Below are 22,223 nucleotides of genomic sequence, written 5' to 3' on the forward strand. Positions count from 1 at the left end.
CACAGCGACCCTCACAGTGACGCTTAGCTGGATGAGGCTTGGAATCAGAACAGCTTGACGCTAAAAAGTACGCGTCAACAGCCGTCTCGGTCAGAGTCTTGTGATCTCCGCCGTGATGCCGTTTCCGACGTAAGAGACATTACCCTTACTGTACTTATATTCCTCGCCGATGTTCCTCGATTCGATACTTTGCCATGCTGGATCAATATACGCTGTTGATACATGTACGCCGGTCTTTCTTGTCTTGTATGAGCTGTCGTACTCTGTGCTGTCACGTCCAATTCACAAAGCGGACGGGTCAATGTGGAGGCGATACGGTATCTGTCTACGAGTTGCTAGTGATACAAAGTCTGGAGTACTTCAGGCGTTTGGCTCGCTTTGAGAGTGAAAAAAACTGGTACAGCTTTGATTACATAGTGAAGAAAGAGTGGGCCAATTAGGGATCGTCATCGTCGTGATACACACCAAACGAGAAAGTAGATCGCTCATGAACGACGGGTATACCATGAGGAATCTTGGGGAGTTGGGGTAACGAACCGTACGAAAGCTGCTAACTGGATGCAAGGAACAGATGTGACAACAAGTCCGATGTGAAATGTAAGAAACTCAACACGGTTATCCTATTCTTATTTCTTTCTGCCATTCCTCCCTGCAGCAATCTTCCCATTCGCGAGCTGTTGTTGTTGTTCGTAGGCTTGTTGCTGAGCATACTGCTGATCGAAGTTCTTCAGTCGTCGAAAGAGTAAGACATGTGGCTCGGGCGCTACACGACAGCACGATATCAGACAAAAATTTTGCATATGAATAAAAGTGAGGTACCATGGACTTCGTAGTGTACCCATCCAAGGCTCTGTGTGATCCCAATGCCTCTCCACTCTGGCTCTGTCAACAGCCGAAGTGTCCCAGAGTCATCTGCATTGAAATACTGTTTGGGAATAAGCTTGAAGAGGGGCTTCGGAAGAATGACATGACGATATTCATATTCGTCGTCCGAATAACGGTCAGAGTAATGGATTCTAGGAGCGAATTAGCATCGTGATCTGGGCCTAAGATGAAGATGAGCACACTTCTCGATATATTCGTCGATTTTCTTCTGGTCTGCTTGCTGTTGAGCAGGCTGCTTTGCGGCCATATTTGAGAGGGTGTATGTATGCGTTGAACGAGTTTGCGGGCGCAACGTGCAATCTGGAAGCTGCAGCAGTGATGAAGGACACAGAACGCGTTTGGTCACCTCTGTCACGAGAGACGTGACTTTGGCCGATGGCATGTGACAAATCACGTGGTGTAAATACACGACGCGTCACAGCTGAGGGCACTGACCAAACTTTCTCCCCCTGCACCATCCACCACTGCACCGCGATCTTCGCATGGCCTCACGAAGACTTGACTTCGATATCGAAGATCTCTATCTTGAACTTTCTCCCCCCGACGGTGTGCGGCTTGGACCGGAGCAGACTTATGCTAATGACTATACAGATGATATAGGTGGGTATATGCGCCTCCATTTACTTCATTTCTTACATTGAGACTTGTACAATAATGTAGAAAACTCGTCACAGTCTCCACCTGACCGAAGGCATCTAAAATTTCCTCACCTAGCGACAACCAACCACGTTCAGGTTGCACCCCAAGTACGGGATAGTGTAGATGACATCGACCAATACGAGGAAGAAGGGCTTTTTGACGATGATGCATATTCCACGCATCTAAATCAGAGTGACTATGGCCAAGACTCGACCCCTTTTCGTTTTATGAACCAGCCAATCTCAATGGCCGTGCCTCAGCTCAGCAGTCCGTATATGCCATTTCATAGCGCTGGAATATGCTTAGATCTATATAGCCTCTCTTCATTCTCCTCGTAATCCTCCCTTCGCTTTGACTCGAAATATTGTCAATCGTCCACAACTACACGAGCAATTTAGGTCTATGCACCACGCTCAGCATTCCTCTCCAAGCCCTTCGCCCCGCGGAAGGCCAAGGTTTGCTACCCCTCTGCCTTTATCTAGCATTGATCGCTCTGCCCTATCTACCGTGAAAAACACACACGGGATTCGATTACGCCTGGTCTCGGAGCTTCGTAAGGTTCACGATCTTCGTTGACCACAACTCTCTTACCTCACACTACATTCTATTAGCTGATATGTATCGAAGCTTGTTCAAGTTCGGCGTCTTCAACGCAATTCAGTCCCAATGTTTTGATTCGGTGAGCACTATCCCTTCAATATTTATGTCATCGTTCAATATGGCCCATAGATTATGCATACGGCGGAAAACATGGTACGTTGTATCGAAAGCTCAATGTCAGAAAACGCAAATTTTTCTGTTTCACACCATACACCTAGGTCATCAGTGGTGAGTACGCGGTGAAATCTCATTGAACATTTCTGATATTCCACCTTACTTTATCACAGCCCCAACCGGAAGCGGAAAGACTGTGCTATTCGAGCTTTCCATCATACGCATGTTTACGATCGCAGGAAACCGTGAAGATGTTAAATGCGTCTATATGGCGCCGACCAAGGTTCGGTGCTCTTTCTATTTACGTTGCTCTTCTGTAGATGTTGTTATTGCAGGCGCTTTGTTCCGAGAGATTCAGGGACTGGGAGTCTAAATTCTCCGGCCTTGGCATTAAATGTGAATAATCAGCAACCGTATCCCAGATAAATAATAGACCCTTTCTCTGAACAATCTTGGGACGACTCTAGGCTGCGAGTTAACAGGCGACACTGTCGTTTTTGGGAAGAGTGCTTGGGGGAACGCGGTGAGCGCAAATATAATGTTTGTCATTTTATCCCTGATATCGTCCTCTCGGCTGATGGAGCATATTACCCAGTGTTACTACCGTAGGCAGAACACACGGATACTTTGAATTTGATTCCTGAAAAAATCGGCAGGGAGAAAAATGGGACAGCCTAACTAGGAGTTGGTGAGTCCAACTCATATGATTGTCTTACGATAATATGTTGAAGGTGTCATGGCTAGGCGCGACCATAGGCAGATATTGTCGCAAATCCAGCTGTTCCTCGTCGATGAGGTTTATTTTGTCTTGATCTTCCCCGTATCTTCAACTCATTTGGACGTCATCAGGTTCACATCCTCAACGAATCGCGAGGAAGTACGCTCGAGGTTGTAATGTCTCGAATGAAGACCCGCGGGTCGGCGGTTCGTTTCATCTGCGTCTCAGCTACAGTGCCCAACATCGAAGACATCGCAAGCTGGATTGGAGACCAAAACTCAAGCAAACAAGCTCGAATCTTCCAGGTAGCTTATGTCGACGCTATTGTCGCTGTAATTTCTGACGCCTTTCCATATCTAGTTCGGCGAAGAGTTCAGGCCATGTCAACTGGAACGCTTTGTCTATGGCTTCCCAAAGGGGAAAAATCAGAATGATTTTGTCTTCGGAAATTCTTTGAATTTTAAATTGTTTAACCTGCTGCAGCACCATTCCGCTCAAAAACCCATGCTGGTGTTTTGCCCCACAAGGAAAGGTGTCTTCACGTTTTTCACACGAGCCGTGTGTCCGTTTGCTGAATATAAGACAGGTGTCCTCAGCACTGCCGAACAACTGATGAAAGATTACGAGAAGGCCGCCCAGTCAAAACAAAATCTACCTTGGAGTCAATCAAGACGGTAATTTCTCTCTCTTGACCCTCATGGATACATGGTGTCTTAAGCCGTGAATCCAGGATTGACCCGTCATTTCATGACAAACGATTGGAAAGTGCGTGGGGTATCACCAGATTCAACAGTGACCTGAGACAACGTCTTGTAGAGCTTGCACAGGCGGGTATCGGGGTGCATCATGCCGGCTTGTCAATCGATGACAAACGAACAACGGAAGGTCTATTCTTGAGCAGAGATCTACGAGTCGTTGTAGCAACATCGGTACGTGTGCCGACTAGTATTGAAACCGGAACATCAGCGTGAAATGTATTTCACAGACGCTTGCAGTAGGGGTCAACCTGCGTGAGCGTCCCTAGCATCCTGTTTGTCAGATCCGCCGTCTGAATCTGCTCGAACCACCAGCTGCTCATATCGTTGTGATCAAAGGCGTCAAGATGTTTCAGGGAAGTACTATGGAGGAATATTCGGACTTGGACATCATGCAAATGATAGGTCGCGCGGTGAGTAGATCACGTTCTCCAAGTGACTATATTGACCTCGCATACTACATTGATAAGGGAAGACCTCAATTTGGTAAACTATCCATCTGTGGAACCCGATTTTCAGCGGAACCTCTCTCATCCGTTTTGTATGCAGATAAAGAAGGCATCGCTATAATCATGTGTGAAGCCGAGCTGGAACACAAGTACAAAAATCTCACCCAAGGCAGAACCATCCTGGAAAGCTCTTTGCATCTTAATCTCGCAGAGCATATTAACTCGGAAATCGGCCTGGGTACGATTACGAATGTCGAGACAGCTAAGGGATGGCTACAAAATTCGTTCCTGTTTCAAAGGGTGCAAAAGAATCCAAACAGATATGCGATAGGGAAAGACGACGAACAAACATGGGAAGAGCGAATAGACGACATGGTAATTGACAGTCTAACTAAATTGCAGGAATTGGATTTGGTCAAGTACGTCGATGGAACCTCGGGCGATTTGTGCTCTACCTTGTACGGCGATATCATGAGCAAGGTATGGATTTTCCCTAATATCCATGAAGGACGTCTAGCTCCATTAACTGGATCTAGTATTACATCCGACAGTCCACTGTGGGTCTATTAAGCTTGGTTTCCCCTTGTTCATTCTAAACATTTTACAGATGAGTTTGATTCTTCAGATGCCCGAAGCGCCAGGTCTTCGTGAATTGGTATGATTCATGTCAACAGCGATCTAGTCATCTTTTAAGTCAATTTTGTAGCTCGAGCTCATCTCAGCGACGGAAGAGTGAGCATTGAACGCTATATATATATATATATATATATTTATTAATACACCATAGGCTCTCTGATATGAAGCTTCGCTCCGGAGAGAAATCAGCAAGTCCAAGCTTAGTCTCTATCTCTTCGGCATCACCGTAACGTCGCACCGTACCATAGGTTCTCCGAAAAATCCGAGAACACATCGACATTCGATACAAAGTCGCGAAAATAGATAAGACCAGTGACAAAATGTGTCTTTTGATACAGGAAAGTGCTCAAACTTGTCAGACTCAGCTTCAATCATGTTATGTTCCTCTCCAGGCTGTCCTTGGCGGTATACAACTGAACCTTCCGGAATATAGAGTAGGGGATAGTCAACCTCAATTGGAGGCGTTATCAGTATTTCGCCACATCCCTCGGATTGCTAGGGGTAAGCGCCCAAATTTCAGTCTGTTTGATAAACGGACTTCGAACTCTGCGACTTTTTGCAATGAAGCCCTCGTCGAGGTAGCGTTGGTAAAACGAAACGGCGTACAGGTAAAACGAGGCTTAGAGCTGTAAGCTCGACTGTAGTGGTTTCTCGATGTGTCCTGACAGAGCTTGGTTATTTAGGCTTCGCAGTCTGGAGGGCAAATGTTGGGAGGACCGGCCCTTCGTTCTGCGTCAAATAGACAAAATCGGAGAAAAATCGTAACGTGATCCTACTCTGGAAACTCCAATCGCTGACATATGGATACTTGGATGTGTAGGATAAGAGTATGGACGTTCATTTCTGCCTTATATGCTGTTCTTGACGATGTCCTAGGTCCTTGCAGAGCACGGTATCACAACTTTCGATTCCCTGCGCAAGCAGAGTCCGTTGCGTCTCGATGCAGTGGGTCTAAACATACTAATGATTCATTCAGCGCCATTGAAACATATTTTAGTTACTGAATCGAAGATCAGGCGCTGGTCACGAGATCCTTGCGCTAGTTGCAGACTTACCTCGATATCACGTTTCTGTGAAGGAGGTCTCCACGAACATCTCGGGAGATAGTGTCGATATCGAGCTCATGATCGAATGTAGTCTGATCTTGGACGCTGCCCTCGCCGTCAAATCGAAGAAGAACAAGAAACGCAACTTCGATATGACAACCGTGTTGACTCTCACGTCCGAGATGGACTATGTGGACTTTAGGAGGATACCGTACGATTTCCTCACCCACCGAGTCTACTAATTACCAAACCGATCACAGGACAAAGTTTCTCAGAGAAGCGAAGAAATTCACAATTCTTGCAAAGCTCGAAAAACCAAGCCAGTCAATTTGTGTTCATATATCATCGGTAACGTCCGAACCCTTTGCATAGCCACGGTTTACTGGATGTTTCTACCAGGAAAATATCGCAGGGGTCGGCGAGTCAGTACAGTACAAGCCGAACATTGACAGCCGCCAATATCCTGTCAAGGTCACTCGCCCCAAAACCGCCATGGTGAGGCCGCCCGTATTGATTCCTTCCTATCTGAATAGACTGATACCGGCACATGATGCATCTAGGAAATGGATCTTGAGGGCTTGGACGATGACCCAGACTTTTGGAACATGAGCGTGGACGAAGAAGAGGACATTTCTCCGAAGGATGAGATTAAGTCCAGTACGTTGATGACATATCTAGCTTGTGGTGGATTTCGGACGTGATTCACTTTTGATATCAGAAAATCATTCAATCAAGGATACGATGTCCAAGGACAATCGAACAAAACCCCAAGCATTGCACCAGCAAGCAAAACAAAATTCTCCCAATAAGCTTTCGAATGGGAAGTACATGTGAGTGTACCTTGCCAAGACGACCTTCTCGCAAACCGATTCGGTGCTATTTTGTCAAGGTGCAACCATAGTTGTAAAGATAAGACGAGCTGTCGTCATATGTGGTCCGTCCTATGGCTTTTCACAGTTTAATGTTTATCCGAGTTTCAAATCCCGGTCCTTGTGCAGCTGCCGTGAAGGATTAGACAAACCACCGCTTTTGAGAAGGCGAGGAAGTGGTCCCCCGACTTCTGAGCAACCATCGGGAAAAGCAACAAAATCGAGCAAATCTTCTATCTCTAATATCAAAAAAGAAAACACTGACAGGAACAATCGTGCATCCAAACAAGTTCCGAAGACTGCGAAAAACGCAATGATTCGTCAAGATGCGGGGGTCAAATTACTCGAAGATCTTCACGAACGGACCAAGGGTGCCAACGTCAATATCTCGAAAGGGGGGCGGCTGAAACTACCAGATAGTCTTGGCGACAGTTCATTTTCTCATCCAAGCTCCTCAGGGCCCAAATCAAGACCTACTCCGACTTTCGATTTAAACTTCGCTGATCTTCTTGACGTTGACCCGGAAGGTTCTATCAGGGACATTGACGAGCTTGCTGGCGACTCTGATCTGTCTGATGAGCTTCCCGAACCGGGCGAACTTTTAAAGACTGGAGGGCGAAACACTGGTCCAGATGTACATGCACACTCTGACTCGACAAGCTATTCTAATTCGGAATTGGAGGCTCTCATTGCTCATGCGCCTCTTGGGGATTTGATCGACTTGACTGGAGAGTCTGATCGTGCGGAGGGACCGAGACGTCACTCCCCCGTCTCTTCGAGTCAAGGCCGCAAACGAACGCTCGACGACAGCCCAAATTTGCCCGCCAAGCGGGTCAAGCTTACTGTAGGAAGCCAGGTTGGCACAATGATTCGACTCTTATCTCTTCTCATCAATCCTATGTTTTCTAGGATGTCAAGGACCCTCTCTTCTATGCACGTCATTCGGACAGCATAGAATACGATACTGAGCAGAATGACGGACACGGGTTGCCGCCAATGGATGAAGACGAAGAATTTGTCTTCGACGAATCCATTTTCCGCGATCCCAGCATGTCCGCTACTATGATCTTGCAGACTGATGAAGATTCAAAAAGTTCCTCGAAGCACACGAGGGCAGGCTCTGAGGATGTTACTTTCTTGGCCACCAACTCGAAGGGGGGAACCATCGTCTCTAACGAGCCGATCAAGGTGCCTGCTGTCCATTTTCCAAAGGATCACATGGCGTCAGCCTTGGACGATTCAGATGACATCGACCCGTTTGAGGAGTTTCAAGCGTGGATAGACAGTGGGGCTGTCAAGATCGTTGATTACGAAGGAAGTGGAGGAGACTGAATGTAAACACAGGACATTCGGGATCATTATCACGATGCACTGTGTAGCACAGAATGGTGGCTGTAAGATAGAAGGTGTATGTAGTTTGATCCAATTGAGTGTAGTGCACTTCATTCCTTGAGCACTTCGTTCGAATGCCCATCCTGCGGGTCAACAAACACACTCAGAGCTCCTTCCATTCTCGAATCCCAGTCTACGGGCGCGTCGGGACGTATGATATCCCATCCTTTCTCGTCCCCTCTCCATCGCAACTCTTTGTTCAGCCTTTCTGCCCGAAGTTCCACTTCCGTAGGTGGAGGAGCGGCAACTTCGTCAGATGTAGGCTCACGCTCGCGCCGAGCGAGTTGCCGTGCGGTGTCTAGTTTGGCCGGGAGAGATTTGTAGTAATCATCCCTGACTTTCTGGGTCTCAGACGGTAGTTTGGACGTAGAAGATTTATAGAATAGTTCGGCTTTTGTATCGAAGGCCAAGTCGGTGTTCGTCATCGAGGGAGAGGCAGAAACTGAGGAGGATTCAGCCTGGGATGGCTCGGAAGGTGGACCGATGAACGGGCGCGTCTCGTTCATGACCAGTCGATACGCAGCCTCGGCGCCGGCTTTGACTTGTGCTCGTTCATTGAAGAAGTCGATAATCATGTAGGGAATTTGTGAAAGCCCGATGTGATTGACGAAGGGGACTAGGAGCAGTGGAGGCTGAGGGGGGATGCGTGCAGGAGGAGGCACGTCTGCGCCCGTGCTCTGTGTCTTTTCTGGGATAGGAGAGCGTGGGGGAGGTGCACGCATAGACAGAGGGGAGAATACGCCTGGTCGGGACGGGGGAAGACGGGAGGGGGTAGGGAGCGGCTCGTTGTCTACGTCTTCAGAGTGGATATGATTTTGAGTCTCCTCGGGCTCGTCAAACCGCCCATCACTTTCTAACTCTTGAGCTAAACTCTCCTCGCGATCGACTTTCTGTAGCCCTTCTGTCCACCCTCGTCGCAAGCCCGCCATGTACTCCTTGAACGCAGGTCGACCGACAAGGACGGTACCGCCAGCGAATAGGCGGCGTTGTTTCTCCTCGGGCGTTTGCTGCGTCGGAAGCGGCACCCCGGGGACATTTGGACTTTCTAAGCCTAGGGAGATACGACGTTGTTGTTTGATATCCTCCGCGATGCGCGTAGCCAGATCCCCGTGTCGTTTTCCAGCTATGATCTCGAAGTCGACTGCAGCAGCGACAAAGATGGGCTGAAAATTATAAAAAATTATTAAAAAAACCGAAACAAGAACGAGGTCAGAAGGTCAGAACAGTAAGATCAGCAGGAGAGGGCGCGTTCGCGGACCTTAACGTACTTCCTAAAGTACCGGGTGCTTCGATCCCAATCGTCGTCTCCCGGCCACTTCGCACCATACACAGTGACTTTACGCGCAAATTCCAAGCTATGGAGAGGCTCGTCTGCGAGATGTCTGACGCGGCTCGCATACTCTTCGCGAATGCGTTTACACTCACGACGGTCGTGGACGTAGAAGCCGATGACGGTCGACGTGACACCGATGAAGATGAGCCAGTTGCGCGAGGGCAAGCGAGGGCGCTTTTCAAACCATGATGGGGGGATGCCCGTGTACTCGAGCGCGGCTCGCGCACCAGACTTTTGAGGTGGCAATACGGTTGAGGGAGGTGTTCCCTCGGGGAGAGACATGCCAACGTCTACCAAGTTTGCACCGGCATTCCCCGAAGAAATACTCGACCTTGGCTCTGTCACGTAGTGACCGCCATGTCACAAGCTTTGACTGCCGTATCCTCGACCGCTGAAGAGTTACTGACTATCCATAATATTTGCTGAACAGACTGCTGTTGTTCCATACAGAAACCGTGTCTCTCTGGTACTGAGCTTCTGGAAAGCTAGCGATATAAAATGCCTGATGTACCTGCCCTAGGGCCACCCAGCGAACGAACCACTGTTGACAGCTATTCTTGGAAGACAGTGAGAGGCTACCCCAGTATTCATTAATCCATATCCGCACTGATCCACGGCTCGCCTGTGGTGCAAACACTCGGCCACTCTGCTCCCGTTGATCGCATGTCAGAGGAACCTGGAGGAACACGCCTAACTTTAGCTGTGTCTCTTGGTCATCGTGTATTGAAGTTCATTTTTTTTGGCTCTTTCCGTATATCCCACACGACAATCAGAAAATCAAGAAACACAAATGTGAGATATCTTCTTGAAAGGACACGGATTCGCACCGTGTGTCTCACAGGAATACCGGAACAGATAGCCTCGCGTTTCGACCGAGGAATTCTGGGTGATCTCTGATTTTTCTTCTGTCCATGTGAGCTAAGCTTGTTGCAGATCTTCAGCCATGGGACGCTGCTGCTTTCTCCGTGTACTCCACCAGTTTGATGCGGCTTTTCTCTCGATGTTGATTCCTGTCCCATCTTGATCCGCATCTGCTTCAGGCATCATCCTACTGCGATCATGCTCTAGAAAGACGCCGTGATTCTGATGCCTCGATCTATCCTTGCCAAAAGGCGATGCAGTATCTGATCTCCTTGGGCACCTCTTACTCCCCTCCTTGTTCTTTATTCAGGCCTTGCGGTCTTAGGGCTCTATTCCCTACAGTGTCAAACCTATTGTTCGAGGATGAGCACTGTGAGCACCAGTGTTGGACCCGATTCGAATGGCCCAGCCATCGTTCCCTCGTCCCTGACTGTTCTTTCCTCCAATCCTCCAACAAGAGCTGGAACTGGAGGAGCTGAAACTGGAACGTCATTTGCACCATTCGTTCCCATTCCTGTTGGTAAGCTGTCTTTTGATAGGTCTGCTAATGTACCCTTCAGTAATTGTGAATTCACTCAGCCGGCACGTACACCCCTGGTGCAACCTCGAGGAATGGAGTATTTCTGTCAAACGACGTCTTCATCGTGATCATTGTCGGGGTTGTCGCATGTTTCATTGGATTTGTCGTCGCTGCTGTTTTATTATATCGGTCATGGACAAGTTCAAGTTCAAGGTCAAGGTCATCCTCGAAAACGGAGACCGTGTCTATGACTCTGGGACAGCAACCCGAAAGCGGTAAATATCACACTATCACCTTCCCTCGCTTTGCTTGAAGCTCGCTTTTGAGGATCTCAGTCTGATCACCTGATATCATCAGACATCCATCTTATTCAGCTGGAAGTGGGTTCTCCAATGGAGACCCACCATTCGAGACGACGCCCAAGCATAGATCCCGCGATGGCAGACAGACTTAATCCAGGCAACACCCCCGCCGACCAGCTATCCTCCACAGAGACCGACGTTCCCTTATTCCCCTTCCATTATCTCCAAATCCCCGCTTCCATAGAGCCCAGCGTGATCATGTCTCCCTCAAGCACATCGGTATTCACCTCCGACTCCTTCAATCATTCGTCACATGCGTCTGCATCACTCATCCCTTGTGCTGTCGCTCGTAGTCCATTACGGGGTGCACAGCCGCGACTACGTGAAGGATTGCTTTCTTTATCTAGGGTCAGGAGCAGGTCTTTGGCAAGCGTGTCTGCGTATTCTGTGCCTCCGCCCGCACCAAACCGTGGTTCGATACCTGCAGAAGAATCGAGGCCACTTCCTGTCTGGCGTCGTCCATTGCCCGATCCCCGACAGGCACGGCGTTTGTCCGACATGACTGAGGCTGGGGGGTCGCTGATCACTCCCCCACCCCCGTACAAACCTCGGTAAAAGAAAACGTATGTATACCATGTCGTCTATGTTTTTCTTTTGGCGATCGAATCCGCAGTGTTTCCAATGGTTATTCATTCGGGCAATTAAGCACCCCTTTCCTCTGACGCCGGTCGTCCGGATGGGCGAAGCATAGCAGCCGACAGGCATTCGTTCATTCATTGGTACATACCCCATGTTACAGCAGCATCTGGACTCTGGAGTCACACTTTCATTTTGGACCGTTCAATCCGAAGAAAGGCTCGACCTTTCTAACCCATAAAGACAGACAGCTTACTCATCCAACCAATCCAGGAATTGCGGCGTGAAGTAAGTCAAGATGAGGGTCGCGCCCGCGCGAACTATGCTCTCGGTTGTTTCGAACGCCATGGCGCGGAGGTCGTACACGCCTGCCCTGGCGCCAGCCACGACCATCGCGTATTCGCCGCTAACTTGGTAAGCCGCGAGGGGGTAGTCGGGCGCCAGTTGAGCAGCGTCGGCGAGGATATCGAGGTATGGAAGGGCAGGTTTGACCATGATAATGTCGGCGCCCTCATCAGTGTCGCGTTGCTGCGAAAAAGATATGAGGTTAAGGGGCACAGGAAAACTTGAGCGCAAAACTTACAATGGCACGGCGTGCGAGGCCTTTGGCGGTAGGTGGAAGCTGGTAGCACTTGCGATCGCCATACGAGGGCGCGCTACCAGCCGCATCTCTACATAACCACACTTAAATCAGACTTCGAAGCATTCTTCGCTGCACGATACACGTACCTGAAAGGCCCGTAGAGACCACTTGCAAACTTGGCCGAATAGCTCATCAGCAAGCACCTGTTCCCCAGCCCAGCATCGATCAGTTTGCGCTTGATCGCGCGGATGCGCCCGTCCATCATGTCGCTCGGCGCGACGCAGTGCGCGCCTGCTTTGGCGTAGGCGAGGGCAACCTCCGCGACGCGTTCCGCGGAGGGCTCCGAGTTGATGGTGCCGTCGGCGTGGAGGACACCGCAGTGACCGTGAGAGGTGTACTCGCAGAGACAGACGTCGGTCGCGATGTAGAGATCAGGGAAGAGCGTTCGGAGTTTGCGAATGGCGAGGATAACGGGACCGGCAGGGTCATCTGCTGGGGAGCCGCGCGCGTCCTGGTCAGTGGGGCAACGTCAGAATGGGGGCGCACGCGTTGATTTGAAAGAAAGCCGCCAGACCTTCTCGCACGTGAGAGGGACACCGAAGAGGATGACGCTGCGGAGACCTTTCTTGACGAGGGGACCGAGAAATTCCTCGAGGCGGTCAACGCCCCACCGTCGCTGGCCGGGAAGCGTCGCAATCTCGACGCTGGCGGTCGGGTCGTCGGTGATGAAGATGGGGTACATGAGCATGGACTTGTCGATCTTTCTGCGCCCCTGCCATTCCCGCGAGAGAGGGTGTGCGTATCCGCCTTGAAGAACCGAGCTGCGAGCGTGGGCGTCAGCAGCGAACTGCGTGACGGTCGAGGGAAGAAACCCTCACGAGATTTCCATGGGGTTGTCGGAAGAGGGTTCTGAACAATCAGGCAATGTCTTGTGAGACTTTGTGAGGCTTTGAGAAGGGTACAAGTAGCAATACCTATTTTATAAGTTACGTTGAGGGCGGACAGCAGTGCACAGAGCAGTTAATCAAGGGGCCTTTCACAGATCAAGTTTGGGTGGGATCACTTTATATATGTGAGCGCCAGTAAATTCGAACAGAGATGGCAAAGCTGTATTAATGTTGTACGTGGCAGCTCTCAGCTACGATGTCACCGGCTTGCATCGCTCGGGCATGCTCGGGTGCCCGGCCCCGCTTCGTACCCGAGGCGTTCTTCCAGGCCATTCGTTCCCGACCAACCACTTCCCGTCGGTTTGCCCTCTATTCTCATGCTCTATGCAGAAATAGAAATCCTGAACAGCAGTAATGAAAACATTCCCTTGCTCCAGTTCACTGATGTCCACACGAACGTGGTGACAGGAGCATCATTACACCGAGAGTCTTACTCAAAATCTCCCTGCGGATTTTCAGTTTCCTGATAATAGAGCAAACGCGATACCATACATACAATACCGACCATATCACAGAGAGAAATGGAAACGACAGTCAAGACAACAGCGCCCAGCTTACTCTCGATCCGCCGCTCGCTCGAGCTGATGCCGTTTCCGCGCGCCACCCCTGACAGAATAAAAAATGTCAGCGCACTCATAGGCAATAATGGAATGAACCTACGCTTCGCTGTCCAGTCCTCGCTTCCTCCCGCTCTTGGCCTCATCCAAGAACTTGTCCACACCGAACACATCCGAAGTATCCTTCTCAAACTGTACTGGCCCCTCCCGTACCTCCTGGTCAGCCGCACCCTCAAACCCGACTTTCGCCTGACCCAGTCCAAACCGATCATTGTCGAGCGCTCTCCCGATCCCCTCCTCAGTACCACCACCATAACTCTCCTCGTTCCCTTCCGTTATATTCCCGCGAGCCTTGTAGATCGCAGCTGCGGCGGACGATCCATGGAACAGCGGCCGATCGTATAAGCCATACGACTCGTCGTCCGCAAACGACGCTGAGAACGATTCCTGATTGAACAGCCGCGAGTCCAGCATGGACTCCTTCGACATCGTCGGCTTCGCCAGCCCGAGCGCGATCTTCTCCGAGATGTCGCGGTTCTGTTGCCGCGCAAGCATCTTTGCGCGCTGCTCTGTGCCCATGTTGTTCATCCGCATCTCCCGCTCGCGTTCGCGCCGTTTCTCTGCACGCATCTCGTCCCGGACCTTTGCTGCACCCTCCTCATCCTTGTCCGCATCTGCTTCCGACCCGCTCTCGCTATCACTTCCGTAGGCCGCAAGCGTGGTCTTCATTGCAGCTTGACCTTCAACTGTTGGTCGTGAGGGTGCAACACCTGCCCGCTCCTCGCGAGCACGCTGAGCCAGCAGACGCAAGGTTTCCTCTTTCGAGGCCTTCTCCTTTTGCGCAAGTTTTTGTTGCATGAGGGCACGCTGCCGGACTTCCTCGCGCGAGTGTCGGTCGGCGACGAACAGCGACTCTGAAAGTTTCGCGAATTTATCATTGATATGTACCTGAGGAAAGATCACAATTAGCTGGGGAGTAAATATTGCTTCGACAACTCACATCTTGCAACCCTCGACCATCCGCTGCCAAACGTTTGTCCAACGGGATGGTAAAACCCTTGTTGTTTTTCCAGTTGGAGATGCATGGCGGGATCATCCACTCCTTCTGTTCCTGCGCTGTAGCCTTCCTCGGTGGACTACGCAGTACAGGTGGCGGGGGACTAGGCGGTCCACGCGGGATCTTCTTGTGCTTGAACCGTGGTGGCTCAAGCGGGTCCTCAACAACCTCAGTCATCTTGATAATTCGTTGCTTCAGCCCGGCGCCATTTTGTTGCCCTGGAGTATAGCGGATGAATGCGGTCTTCCCCTGGCTGTCTGGTACATTCTTCGGCTGTGCCGCCTTGATCTTTCCATTCACTAGCTTCTCGAGCGCGGCACGCGTCTTGTCCGTCGTCGCCTGTACGTCATCTTCTGAGGGCCGCTCCATCGCACGCTGTTCGTCAGTGAGGTCTTTGCGATGTGCGAGGGGGACGAGGTCTTTGAATTGCGATTGAATGACTTTGTCTGCCCGCTGGCCCTGCCGTGCAATGGCATCGTAGCGAACATTGCCTTCGCTGTCGACTTGCAAAGCGAGTGTATTACCAGAGGAGGCCTAAGAGACTATCAGGTTGTGTAAGCCTCGCAGCTGCTAGTAAACGCACCTTCTTCCGACCCATTTCTAAGGGATATTGTGCTACATGGCACTCGGGGAACGCACCGCCATCCCCTTTCGACGCAAAAGAAATTTGAGCGAGGTGTGGTTTCAGTGAAGATGATGACGCACCATAGTCTTCTTGCGATGAAGGCTTCCACCCTTGTCGTTGACCATAGGCCGGGACGATAGAGCGGAAGGTGATAGTCTGAGTTGGAGCTGAAGAAGGCTGAACATAGTCTTCCTCAATATCGGAGTCGGCGGGCGCATGAATCGGTGCCGGAAGTGATCTAAGTCGACATGAACATTATACGCGAACCACTTTACAGTGTAAAACTCACGCAGCGAGAGCGGTAGCCATGATGGTTGGAGTGGTCGGTGTCGAAGAGGCGGCGGTATTAGAGATGACTAAGGTGATGTTCTTTGTTTGTCTATCTTCCGGCACGTGTTACTGCCCCTGAATCACATGCGCTGAACGCGTCGACTTTCACCTATAGCGCCAGTCAGGTCGCCATCGACGTCGATATGTCACTATTCTCATCTTTTACAACAAAATATCGGTTTCATTTGGCCTCCTCATCTACTGTGAGTGCTGCGGGTCTGCTCTACGCCCTGTCACAGGGTACGCGTCGTCAATCGACATCTGCGGGCAGCTCCAAGTTCATATTGCGCGAGCCGCCCCGCACGGCCCCTCGACAAGTGCCGACGCCCCTAGCTTTTGTGTCGGCATCTACTTGGGACAAAGAGTCTGATCGCGGGTGTGTATCTACGTCCCTCAACATGTCAAATCTGACGTCGCGACTCGGCGAAGGATGACAGCGCTCTCGTCCATGTTCGCTGAAAAGGGGTTCATGTGCATGGAGATTGACCTGTCGTCCCCGCGCCAAGATGGGACTCAGCGCTCCTCGACGGAGTTGATGGCGCACTTCGAGAAAGGTGCGCGCCCTTGGCAGCTTTATAAAGCAACGAGAGACAGACGTCGTAGTTACCATGTTCAACGTTGGACAGAGCTCGCATCCCATCTGCGCTTCGGGACCGTCGCCCCTGGCCCCTTTCCCCCCATTATCTTCTCTCGCTCGCACGGTGCACTCATCACCCAAACCTACATCTCCTCTCACCCCGCCTCGGGTCTCATCCTCATGTCACCTCCACCTTCCAATGCCTCGGCCGAAGGCAGTCTGCTCCCAACGCCGTTAAAGGAGTTTGATTACGAAGTCAAGTTCCCTGTGGCTGTCGTTGGGACGAAAGGAGAGTTGGAACGGATCAAGACGGTGGGGAGGTTAGGCAGTGACGCTGTTGACATTATAGAGGTCGAGTCTCTCGATGGTCAAGAGGCATTTGTGAAAATAGATACTTTGTTGGACGACTGGGGGGTTTAGGAGCAATCTCTCAATTTCTTAAGCTTCGTAATTCTATTTACACTGGATGGTCCGTGTCTATGTATAATTTCGACATGTACTCACTGTTTGTTTGTTGACGGGTTATACTCAAAGCGAACTAGATGACCATCGCATTTTTTTGTTTGAGGATTTATATGTATTTGTTTATAATATGAATTCAACAAAATCTATGGTATGGATACAGTTCAACTGCTATGGATATATGGAGGGTATGTGGCACGAAGCAGTTCAACTGCTTGGATATATGAGCGTCAGCCAGGCTCAAAGTAGGTCGAGCCCAAAGAGAGCTTGTCCCTGTAGGACATTCGAGGGGATACAATCGAAGTCAAGCTCGTTGTTGTCGACCAGCTTAGATACCATCTCCACAAGGTGACTGGGGAAGGCCTCAGAAATGTCGGGCTGGCAGACAAAATTGAAATCTTCGTCGTCGACGAGATCAGAGACCATGGCCACGAGGTGACTGGGGAAGGGCTCAGGAGTGTCGGGCCGGCACTTAAGATCGAAATCTTCATCATCGACGAGGTCAGAGACCATGGCCACGAGGTGATGAGGGAAGGTCTCAGGGGTGGTGGGCCCATCGCTCTCAGACTCCGAGGTTTCAGGCGACGAGCTGGGGAGCGACCCAACCACGAAGACCCCTGCCGTTGTCGGGGAAGACTGCTGCGCAGGGGATTTGATCTCAGGGGCCGCGACGGGTGCTGGCATGATCTCCTCGAATTCTTCAGGACACTCAAGTTCGGCGAAGAACGTCTTAATCTTGACGATCTCCTCGCGCAGACGTGCGAGTGAAATTCGTCTAGTAGGGTCTTGGGTGAAGATTCGGAGTAACAGAGTTTCAGCTTCAGTTGATACGGGGTGTCCAGAGAAGGTTCTCCAGCGACGGAAGTCTCTGTAGACGGAGTCGTCATTTTGCGCACGCCTCCAAGGCATCTCACCAGAGATCATCACGAAGAGGATGATTCCGAGCGACCATATGTCATTATGTGCAGTGAGATACGCTTCCCGCGAATCTTTACCGAGGCACTCTGGAGAAGATTATGAGTACAGGCTATATGCCGTCGAGGGGCTATAAACTTACCAGGACTCATGTAGCTAGGGGTTCCGACGTGGTGCTCGTTTGAGATCATGTCGAACGTCCCAAGACCAAAATCGGTCAGCCACGTTTGTTTGCCATCTTTAGAGATGAGGATATTGTCAGGCTTAAGATCGCGATGATAGACACCTCGCCTGTGGCACTCCTCGACGGCGTCGATGATGTTCATGAAGGCCTGCTTCAAGAGATCGTCATTCCACCTGAAGAGCCGACGCGCCACGGACGCTTGGAACAAATCGCCACCAGGGCAATAGTCCATGACAATGAATGAGAATTTCTCTCCTTCAACCACGTCGTGGATGGTAACGATGCCAGGGTGATCGGACACCGTCACATGCAACGCTACTTCGCGAACCAGCGCTTCAGAGCGAGGAGTATCAGGATCAAGGTTCAAAAGACATTTGACAGCGTACTCCTTGACTAGACGAGATTTAAGAGAGACGGCGCGATAGACGACGCCGAAGGAGCCAGAGGAGAGGCGCTTGGTGAGGAGGATAGAGTTGTTGTCAATGGCATAGCCAGTGAAATCGGGAAGGAGAGTGCTAGGGCGAGTCATGATTGTAATGTGCGATCAACGCAGTGAGTGAGTGAAAGTGTAGAGTTGGATGGTGGTAAGAAGAGAAGAGTTGGATGGGGTCAAAGGCGCAGACGCATGGTATTTTATACATTCTCTCGTCGTGTATCGGATGCTGGAATGAATGGTCGGATGCTGGATGGAATGGTGTCGGATACTGAGAGCAATGTCTCGGATGAGTGCAAGGCTGTGGATGGCTGAGGCCAGACTCGGCAGTCTAGATGCGACCACGTGACGAGCGCGTAGTTTGAAATTGCACGCGCTGCAATTGTTCGACTCTGCAACTTCCAAGCAGACTGTCTGTCGAACGGCTGAGCGCGTCTATACTCGTCGTTGACCACGCTGTCGACGACGTTCGTCGTTGCTCGAATGCTCGCAATTAGTACGACCACCTCTCTTGCTCTCGTGGATCCTTCAACTCTTCGGCGCCCACCACTGTCACTTGGGTCTTCATCTGAGCTTTCTTCTCCACCTACCTCGACCACCTGGTCGCCTGATGGGTCTTCCTTGTTTATAGCTGCCTCCAATGTTATTACACGGTATCATGCCACTGGCGAGCTCGTCAAGACCGTATATACTCACCTTCCTGCCGAGGGCTCACATGAACTTATTGCCAACCTGGTTGCCAAAGATAAAGGATCTCTCATCTTCTCCGCAGGCAGCTCCGTGCATTTTCTCGAGCACTCATCATCCGTCACTGCAACATCCAAGATTGCGCAAACGCTCAACTCCCCATCCAACCCCGGTCACATCATAGGGCTGTCCCTGTCGAATGACAATACACTCCTTGCTGCAGCGTCCGCGAGCTCAGTCCTCATCCACAATCTCTCGCTCAGTTCACACACTATATTACGTGGTCTACCACTCTCTGATGGACAGTCAGTATCGACATGCGTATTTCATCCGTACTCACGCATCCGGCTCTTACTGGGGATCGGGAGAGAGTTAGTGATATACGATATCACACGACCCTCGGGACCTGTGAGAACTATCACCATGAGTGAAGCTGCAACGGGCGAAATCGTAGCTGTCGTTTGCAGCCCATATAGCAAGACGTTGCTTGCCGTTGCATGCAGCGGAGGATCTGTCAGCGTAGTGGACCTGGATAAAGAGCAGGGGTAAGCGCATTGTTCATCAATAGGTGCATAATCTAAATGAATACTAAATTATTCTCAAGGCGCATTCGCTCGTTTAATTATAAGGTTCCCGTGACGTCCCTAGTGTTCTCACCCGATGGCGCGACTCTATATATCGGGAGTGAGGACGGTAAGTTGCTAGTGCAGACTTTGCGTACAATGGATGCGCCGAAAACGGTCACTATTGGAGAGCACGGCCATAAGATCGAAGGGCTGGCCATTTCCGTGCGTCCGCTATGAAAGGAAGCTGACTTGTATTCACGATCTCGCTCCTGTTCTAGAAGAAGTCGAAGAGCACAGACCTTGCCAAAATCACGGCCGCTGGCGTGAACAAACCACTCTCACAACAGGACGTCAACAGCCCACGCCGTTCTGTGGGCAAGTCATCTTCCATGGATGAGACCAAGAAGATGAAAATTGAAGGGGCCACTTCGCCACCACCCAGGGGGTCCACACGGTCGAGAGTCACATCTATAGCTTCGCCTCTTTCGCCGACGACACCAGTCAGAAAGCGTGTAGCGTCTACTACAGCTGCCATGGCCAAAAAAGCGTTTTCGCCTGTGAAAGAACTGTTTCAAGGCAATTCAAGTGCGGAGAACATCGCATCCGGTTCGTTGCTTTCTCTTTGCCGATATTCATCCTATTGAATTCTAGCTTGGTATCTGTTTAGTAAATAGCGAGCCACTAGTCATCGCATCGCGTGATGAGCGCACGGCTAGCCAGAATCGCAAAGAAAATGTAGTCAAGAAATCGGATAAGCAGCCCGATACCATACCTGATGCATCAAACCCTTCTTCACGAGTCTCTACACGTTCCAAATCCTCCGCCGCTCACAAAGCCACCGTTACTGCATCAGCGCCTGCGGGTAATGTGGACAAGCCACCGCCGCGCAAACGCACTACGTCTATGACTGCACGCCCTAGGACCAGTACTGAAGCATCACCTACCAGTGGCGGCCTCCGCGCGCGGACCGTCTCCGCCCCAAAGAGTCCATCGAGCCTGATGAGCAAGAGTCCCGCCAGGACCCGCGCCGACTCTACTTCGGGACTAGAACCGCCTCGTACGAGAACAGCATCCGTCACATCGCGTACATCACCAACGTCGGGTGCAGGCTCGGCGAATGCGTCGCCCGTACAGGCGGGCAGAAGAAGTCGGACTACGTCCTTGGCCTCGCGGCCTGGTCCGGGCGGGATCGTGCGCACGGGCTCTGGCTCTAATTCTGGGAAACACTCGCGCACCGCGTCCGGCGTCTCGCGGGTATCTGTGACGCGCGGCGGTTCGCCCATCCCTCCTGTTCCCCAAATTCCCGCAAAGGCGATGGCTCAAGCATGGAAAGATTCTGGCTTGAGCGCGAGCGCAAGGGGCTCGGTCGTGCGCACGCCCTCCCCTACTCTGCCAGCGGCGTCGTCATCGAAGGAGCCATTCCCTGTCCGTGCCGGACAATACAAGAAGAAAGGCTTGTCAATGCTAGGCCTCGGCACGCCGGAGGTTGAGAAGTGGATCAAAGGAGGGAAACAACGTGACAAACAACGAGAGGAGGAAAAGCGTGTCGATTTCGTGGGGAGCGACGAGGGAGACCTGGTGAGCATGGGAAAGGTGGAGGACGTGGAATGGGGTGATACGAACGCCGAGTTGCAAGCAAAGGAGCCGCTGAGGCGGACAATGTCGATGCAGCTCACGCCACGGCGCCCAGGCGCTACGTCGGTCCTGCCATCACCCCTACGACACAGCGTGGCGGGAGGGTCGCCGGGCGCTGCTGGAAGCGCGCAGGGAATATTGCATGCGTTGATCAAAGACGCGATGCTCGATTTCAGGCAGGAGACGAAGACGGATATGGTCGGGTTGCATCTCGATCTGCTGCGAATGGGCCGCTCTTGGCGGCAGGAGATGCGAGCCACTATGGATGAGTATGTCGGAGATCTGAAGGAGTTGAGAGATGAGAACAAGCGGTTGCGAGACGAGAACGAGCGATTGAGGAGAGGATATTGATTCAACAGGACTCCCTTTTTTATTTTGTGACCGCTGTACATCTGCTATCTATGTCAGTAAGTTATGCAAGTTCTCTTCGCCTGAAGGTCTAAAGTGGTGTACGATTAAGGCTGAATAGTCTTCTTCACAAGCGGAACCAAAGGGGTAGAACCTCCTGAAATTTGTGTTTGACCAATCGAGAGGCACCCCACTGGAGTCCTACATGTCCCTACCTGTCTAACACCACACTGTGTTCACACTGTAGTTTTGAGACCTCTACAGCAAACAAGGTCTACAATACTGTTACTGCTCGGGTGGGGCAGCGATAGTGAGTCAATCCATTCAAGTGTCATGGGCGGCGTTAGCTGCATGCGCTGACATCGTTGCCCAGTTCGACTGCTTCGACTATTGGACCGACATAAGACGTGTCAATGATATTCTCCACTCTCGAGCAGGCCATTTGAATAGCGACCGCTGGAGCAGGCGCAACGCCGCAAGTAGACGTGGTTTCTGCCGACGAACGCAAGCAAGATTCTAGTGAACGGGACGTCAATTTGACGGGCGTAGAGACAAATAATTA

At 51.1% G+C, this 22,223-nt stretch overlaps 10 protein-coding genes across 10 annotated transcripts; 5 read left to right on the forward strand and 5 right to left on the reverse strand.

The window, feature by feature from the left end:
• Positions 1-248: 248 nt before the first annotated feature.
• Positions 249-440, forward strand: HETIRDRAFT_167587 (uncharacterized protein; the record flags this gene model as incomplete). The annotated part of the gene is made up of 1 exon (XM_009544657.1): positions 249-440. One exon carries the CDS (start codon positions 249-251, stop codon positions 438-440), a length of 192 nt encoding a protein of 63 aa, XP_009542952.1.
• A 186-nt stretch (positions 441-626) lies between these two features.
• Positions 627-994, reverse strand: HETIRDRAFT_43527 (uncharacterized protein; the record flags this gene model as incomplete). Its single annotated transcript, XM_009543489.1, has 2 exons — positions 627-763; positions 820-994. Coding segments are annotated over 2 exons (312 nt in total), but the record flags the coding sequence as incomplete, so codon positions are not given.
• Positions 995-2,131: 1,137 nt separating this feature from the next.
• HETIRDRAFT_235038 (uncharacterized protein) lies at positions 2,132-7,048 on the forward strand (the record flags this gene model as incomplete). Its single annotated transcript, XM_009544658.1, is given in 28 exon segments — positions 2,132-2,203; positions 2,254-2,281; positions 2,358-2,521; positions 2,574-2,634; positions 2,706-2,782; positions 2,895-2,926; positions 2,983-3,034; positions 3,088-3,261; positions 3,317-3,498; positions 3,553-3,630; positions 3,741-3,885; positions 3,942-3,966; positions 4,027-4,124; positions 4,182-4,197; positions 4,261-4,640; positions 4,697-4,717; positions 4,768-4,815; positions 5,045-5,297; positions 5,364-5,424; positions 5,480-5,557; positions 5,617-5,653; positions 5,673-5,741; positions 5,794-6,053; positions 6,103-6,190; positions 6,403-6,499; positions 6,561-6,672; positions 6,732-6,776; positions 6,841-7,048. Coding segments are annotated over 28 exon segments (2,961 nt in total), but the record flags the coding sequence as incomplete, so codon positions are not given.
• A 939-nt stretch (positions 7,049-7,987) lies between these two features.
• On the reverse strand, positions 7,988-9,718 carry HETIRDRAFT_60095 (mitochondrial import inner membrane translocase; the record flags this gene model as incomplete). Its single annotated transcript, XM_009543531.1, has 2 exons — positions 7,988-9,266; positions 9,362-9,718. The coding sequence occupies 2 exons, from the start codon at positions 9,716-9,718 to the stop codon at positions 8,154-8,156; spliced, it is 1,470 nt and encodes a 489-aa protein (XP_009541826.1). The 3' UTR covers positions 7,988-8,153.
• A 1,536-nt stretch (positions 9,719-11,254) lies between these two features.
• Positions 11,255-11,734, forward strand: HETIRDRAFT_100284 (uncharacterized protein; the record flags this gene model as incomplete). Its single annotated transcript, XM_009544659.1, has 1 exon — positions 11,255-11,734. One exon carries the CDS (start codon positions 11,255-11,257, stop codon positions 11,732-11,734), a length of 480 nt encoding a protein of 159 aa, XP_009542954.1.
• A 134-nt stretch (positions 11,735-11,868) lies between these two features.
• HETIRDRAFT_380498 (uncharacterized protein) lies at positions 11,869-13,455 on the reverse strand. Its single transcript, XM_009544660.1, has 6 exons — positions 13,313-13,455; positions 13,217-13,247; positions 12,913-13,159; positions 12,485-12,849; positions 12,339-12,426; positions 11,869-12,283 (listed from the first exon to the last, which is right to left on the reverse strand). Exons 2-6 carry the CDS (start codon positions 13,225-13,227, stop codon positions 12,008-12,010), a joined length of 987 nt encoding a protein of 328 aa, XP_009542955.1. The 5' UTR covers positions 13,228-13,247; positions 13,313-13,455; the 3' UTR covers positions 11,869-12,007.
• A 279-nt stretch (positions 13,456-13,734) lies between these two features.
• On the reverse strand, positions 13,735-15,833 carry HETIRDRAFT_432656 (uncharacterized protein; the record flags this gene model as incomplete). The annotated part of the gene is made up of 6 exons (XM_009544661.1): positions 13,735-13,891; positions 13,946-14,790; positions 14,843-15,433; positions 15,483-15,547; positions 15,605-15,762; positions 15,814-15,833. The coding sequence occupies 6 exons, from the start codon at positions 15,831-15,833 to the stop codon at positions 13,840-13,842; spliced, it is 1,731 nt and encodes a 576-aa protein (XP_009542956.1). The 3' UTR covers positions 13,735-13,839.
• Positions 15,834-15,997: 164 nt separating this feature from the next.
• On the forward strand, positions 15,998-16,851 carry HETIRDRAFT_310651 (uncharacterized protein; the record flags this gene model as incomplete). Its single annotated transcript, XM_009544662.1, has 3 exons — positions 15,998-16,230; positions 16,284-16,408; positions 16,481-16,851. 3 exons carry the CDS (start codon positions 15,998-16,000, stop codon positions 16,849-16,851), a joined length of 729 nt encoding a protein of 242 aa, XP_009542957.1.
• Positions 16,852-17,613: 762 nt separating this feature from the next.
• HETIRDRAFT_229495 (uncharacterized protein) lies at positions 17,614-18,509 on the reverse strand (the record flags this gene model as incomplete). The annotated part of the gene is made up of 2 exons (XM_009544663.1): positions 17,614-17,897; positions 17,951-18,509. Coding segments are annotated over 2 exons (843 nt in total), but the record flags the coding sequence as incomplete, so codon positions are not given.
• Positions 18,510-18,908: 399 nt separating this feature from the next.
• On the forward strand, positions 18,909-21,747 carry HETIRDRAFT_457675 (uncharacterized protein; the record flags this gene model as incomplete). The annotated part of the gene is made up of 4 exons (XM_009544664.1): positions 18,909-19,657; positions 19,717-19,900; positions 19,957-20,284; positions 20,346-21,747. The coding sequence occupies 4 exons, from the start codon at positions 18,909-18,911 to the stop codon at positions 21,662-21,664; spliced, it is 2,580 nt and encodes an 859-aa protein (XP_009542959.1). The 3' UTR covers positions 21,665-21,747.
• Between the last annotated feature and the right edge of the window lie 476 nt (positions 21,748-22,223).

The sequence above is a fragment of the Heterobasidion irregulare genome (genome assembly GCF_000320585.1).
Source record: "Heterobasidion irregulare TC 32-1 unplaced genomic scaffold scaffold_02, whole genome shotgun sequence".
NCBI classification, from domain to species: domain Eukaryota; kingdom Fungi; phylum Basidiomycota; class Agaricomycetes; order Russulales; family Bondarzewiaceae; genus Heterobasidion; species Heterobasidion irregulare.